The following is a 5,026-nucleotide window of genomic DNA, read 5'->3' as shown; positions in this document are numbered from 1 at the left end:
CAGTTTCTCTTTAGTAGTAGTGTTGCATAATTTAAACCGTTTGTAACTGTCGGTTGTAAAAACATTTGGTTTATATAGCGGACATGTTAGTCAAGACTGCATTATGCTACTACATGTATACCGCTTTTTGAAAAGAATTTATGTTAGTTCCTCAAGGATTCATAGCAGTGACAGTCCGAAAACGTTAGAACTATCATCTCTAACAAAAAGCAACTTAGAGCATCAGCCTAGTTTTCATGTTAAGTCATTCAATCGACCAAGCATTGATCTTTGATCATTAATTAAAGAAAGAGCAAAATACCTGTAAAAGGTGGAGTGAACATTTTAGACCGTTAAAAGGCTTAAACCCATGAAGCAAATATTTGGTGCCGCCTGGGTATTTAGACCGCAAATGTCGATAACGGTGTAAGAAAAGGAGCAAACAAATGTCATGCCCGATTCAGCCTCGTTTTCAGGCTGACGAAACAGTATCGAAGCTAAACCCTCCTTTATCTCGGGTCGTTTACCACCTTTCGACTTTACGACGTAGCGAGCCTTACTCAGCAGGTATTGGTCTAATAAAATCCACTGTCAAACCCTTTCTCACTCGTGGGTTGAACGAAACCCCGATTTTCTGGTCTCTGCTACCGGACTATTCATATTTCCTGTTAGCTCCTCGAAAAGTTTGGCCCTTCTTGTCGACAAATTCACATTAAGAACTGTGCCTACTAATTCAAAGGTTTTTTTTTTCCCGTGGTTTATGATTATGCGGGAATTGTAGATCTTAACAAGTGTACGCTCATGGAGCGGCTAGTTTATTCTTACAGTAAGTTATCCTGACTTGAGCCTGCGATCCAATCGAAGCCCAGTAAGTACCTAGTCAGCCGTCAACCTAAAGAAAACAGATGACCTCGATGAGCTCTAAACTTGAGCACGTGGTATGCTCGGGTGATACGGGTCACACTGGCAAATAAGGAGGGGTGGACGTACGTACGGTCGTAGGGTGACCGAAACCTTTTTTTTTTTCTTTTCTCGCACAAATGACCTGGGTTACAATATTTCTTACCTCGTGATGAAGCGAAGTCCGCTATTACAGTTATAGGTAGTGCCTTGATAGCACTTTTTTCTCGTTTAACTATAGGAAGTTACACTTTTTAACTTACTTGCAACAAGGCTGTTTTCGCGGTGAAATAAGAGCTGTCGTGCTGCGCGTGTGGAAAAGCAGGCTCATATGCTATTCATGCGGTCACAAACATGGTACGGAAATTGTTCTTTTGACGAGTGAAAAGGCGCAAATATGATATCAGATCAACAAGGTACATATTTCCATAACATTCTTAAATTAATATAAAGCAAATATTGAATGCAACTTTCTCCTTGTGAAACGCAATTCTTTTGAATACAGTTCCAATTGGAGATCAGAAGTAGACCCATTGTCTCTGCAGCTAGTTCTGACTTTCAGTGAGATTCGAAGTGCAGAAATTACCATCACCAACAAGATTTTGGAAGAAAAAAGCATGCATTTTGGAAAGCGTTTCTACTTTTGGTGAAATCTGTCTCGCACTACACATTGAGAAGATCTTTGCTCGACCGTTTTTTTGTTAATGTTGCTGTGATCTTCTTAGCACACTTTTCACAGCTTGGCGTATCTCTCGTATTCGCCAGCAGTACACGACTGGATTCCAAAGCGAGTTGATGAAAACAGCTGTTGTGGAAAAGTCGTAAGCAATCTTCACGGATGGAGTAGACCCAATCATGTTCTCCGCAAGAACCGTTGCAAACAATGGAATATAAAACGTTAGGAGCAAACCATAGACATAAAGAACAGTCACCGCTGATTTTCTGCATTTGAGCTCGTTCGACGCATTCGCATCCACGTTCATGGCCATGTTTTGCTCTCGTATTTGTCGTCGATGTTTTCCAACGATGTGGAATATTTTGTAGGTGCAGAACGCAATGACAAGAAAAGTAATGAGCAGTGATAGTAACGGGATAATTAGCCAGCTGGTAACTGCAAACCTCAATGATACAGTAGTTGCAGTGGCAACCCATATTAAAAAAACTGCGAAACGCATGCGAGAAACCGAGACAACGGAATTGTATCTTAAATGAAGTGTGAGAGCAAGAAGGCGATCGATGGACACAAGCGCTAAAAGGAGCAAAGATACGCCGCCTGTTATCCACGCACTCAAGGACTGAAAAATTCTCAATGAACACACAAGGCTTGGATCTCCTTGAAGTTCGGCTATTTTGCTAGCAACCAAAGATGGATGACAGATCACTCCCACAAGGAAATCTGCACCTGCGAGACAACCCAGAAGAAAAAAAGATGGCGAATGAAGGTCTCGTGATTTCCAAATCACGTATACAATGATAAAATTCCCTGCACATGTTATCGGAGAAAGCAACAAGTTCAGGATGCACGTAACAACATTTGCCATAAATGTTGCTTCCGTTTGGCCCACGTTCATTGTAAGAAAAAAGCAACTCGTATTCACCAGTGACTTGTTCATAATGCTTGATTGAAGCCTTCAGTATTGTCCTAATATTCTGAATTTTGAAAACCGCCTTGCCAAAACGTCAGTGAATCTTTGATGGAAAAGTCAAAAGATGAAAGATTGATAAACCCGGCATGAGCTGATTGAGGCCTCTTTCATGAAAACGTGTTTGCACCCAATTGGAGGGATTGCATTCAATTACCCTTACCTGTCTTTTAATTTTCATCGAATAATCTAAAAAGTTGATCTTGCAGTTCCCCTATTCTATTCCTTAATCAAATTTTGAATTATCTCACTAAACTTGGATAAATATTGAGCCTGCATGCAGGTGTACTGATAAATATATATATAACCCCAAATAACAGTCAGGGCCGTAGCCAGAAAAACGTTATGACTTAGGCAACGTCCGTGGTTAAATTCTCTTTGTAGGTATTTTAGGAGTTTATGATGAGTACACTAGAATCACGTTTTCTTTTCAACAATGACGAAAAAATGACTGTTTGCCTCATACTGGCTACGGCCGTGACAGTATTGTAAGAGGTGGTCGTATTCAGCCGTTTACTTTTTGAAATTTGAAAGTGAGGTTCATTTTCAGTTGAAGACGAAAATGTATAAGGCTTGTACGTTTTCGAAGAATTTTTTTTACAGTTTAATTAGTAAGGTACGTGTGACTGTCAGTAAATGTCAAGACTATTAAATTTATACCGCTAAGCAAATTTTCATTTAGATGTTAGCTCCTCGAAAAGTTTGGCTCTTCTTGTCGACAAATTCACATTCAGGACTGTGCTTACTAATTCAAAGGCTTTTTTTTTACCCTGGTTTATGATTATGCGGGAATTGTAGATCTTAACAAGTGTACGCTCATGGAGCGTCTAGTTTATTCTTACAGTGAGTTATCCTGACTTGAGCCTGCGATCCAATCGAAGCCCAGTACCTAGTCAGCCGTTTACCTCAAGAAAGCAGCTGACCTCGATGAGCTCTAAACTTGAGCACGTGGTATGCTCACGTAATACTGGTCACACTGGCAAATAAGGAGGGGTGGACGTACGTACGGTCGTAGGGTGACCGAAACCTTTTTTTTTTTCTTTTCTCGCACAAATGGCCTGGGTTACAATATTTCTTACCTCGTGATGAAGCGAAGTCCGCTATTACAGTTATAGGTTGTGCCTTGATAGCACTTTTTTCTCGTTTAACTATAGGAAGTTACACTTTTTAACTTACTTGCAACAAGGCCGTTTTCGCGGTGAAATAAGAGCTGTCGTGCTGCGCGTGTGGAAAAGCAGGCTCATATGCTATTCATGCGGTCACAAACATGGTACGGAAATTGTTCTTTTGACGAGTGAAAAGGCGCAAATATGATATCAGATCAACAAGGTACATATTTCTATAACATTCTTAAATTAATATAAAGCAAATATTGAATGCAACTTTCTCCTTGTGAAACGCAATTCTTTTGAATACAGTTCCAATTGGAGATCAGAAGTAGACCCATTGTCTCTGCAGCTAGTTCTGACTTTCATTGAGATTCGAAGTGCAGAAATTACAATCACCAACAAGATTTTGGAAGAAAACAGCATGCATTTTGGAAAGCGTTTCTACTTTTCGTGAAATCTGTCTCGCACTACACATTGAGAAGATCTTTGCTCGACCGTTTGTTAATGTTGCTGTGGTCTTCTTAGCACACTTTTCACAGATTGGCGTATCTCTCGTATTCGCCAGCAGTACACGACTGGATTCCAAAGCGAGTTGATGAAAACAGCTGTTGTGGAAAAGTCGTAAGCAATCTTTACGGATGGAGTAGACCCAATCATGTTGTCCGCAAGAACCGTTGCAAACAATGGAATATAAAACGTTAGGAGCAAACCATAGACATAAAGAACAGTCACCGCTGATTTTCTGCATTTGAGCTCGTTCGACGCATTCGCATCCACGTTCATGGCCATGTTTTGCTCTCGTATTTGTCGTCGATGTTTTCCAACGATGTAGAATATTTTGTAGGTGCAGAATGCAATGACAAGAAAAGTGATGAGCAGTGATAGTAACGGGATAATTAGCCAGCTGGTAACTGCAAACCTCAATGATACAGTAGTTGCAGTGGCAACCCATATTAACAAAACTGCGAAACGCATTCGAGAAACCGAGACAACGGAATTGTATCTTAAATGAAGTGTGAGAGCAAGAAGGCGATCGATGGACACAAGCGCTAAAAGGAGCAAAGATACGCCGCCTGTTATCCACGCACTCAAGGACTGAAAAATTCTCAATGAACACACAAGGCTTAGATCTCCTTGCAGTTCGGCTATTTTGCTAGCAACCAAAGATGGCTGACAGATCACTCCCACAAGGAAATCTGCACCTGCGAGACAACCCAGAAGAAAAAAAGATGGCGAATGAAGGTCTCGTGATTTCCAAATCACGTATACAATGATAAAATTCCCTGCACACGTTATCGGAGAAAGCAGCAAGTTCAGGATACACGTAACAACATTTGCCATAAATGTTGCTTCCGTTTGGCCCACGTTCATTGTAAGAAAAAAGCAACTCGTATT

The 5,026-nt window shown here is 40.7% G+C and overlaps 1 protein-coding gene across 1 annotated transcript; it reads right to left on the bottom strand.

The window, feature by feature from the left end:
- Window positions 1-1,275: 1,275 nt before the first annotated feature.
- Window positions 1,276-2,749, bottom strand: LOC137989205 (melanocyte-stimulating hormone receptor-like). Its single transcript, XM_068835061.1, has one exon. It carries the CDS (start codon window positions 2,490-2,492, stop codon window positions 1,581-1,583), a length of 912 nt encoding a protein of 303 aa, XP_068691162.1. The 5' UTR covers window positions 2,493-2,749; the 3' UTR covers window positions 1,276-1,580.
- Window positions 2,750-5,026: the final 2,277 nt, after the last annotated feature.

This window comes from Montipora foliosa, chromosome 2 (genome assembly GCF_036669935.1).
Source record: "Montipora foliosa isolate CH-2021 chromosome 2, ASM3666993v2, whole genome shotgun sequence".
NCBI classification, from domain to species: Eukaryota; Metazoa; Cnidaria; class Anthozoa; order Scleractinia; family Acroporidae; genus Montipora; species Montipora foliosa.
Note: the sequence above shows the minus strand (reverse complement) of the source record. Positions and strands in the feature narration are given on the sequence as shown.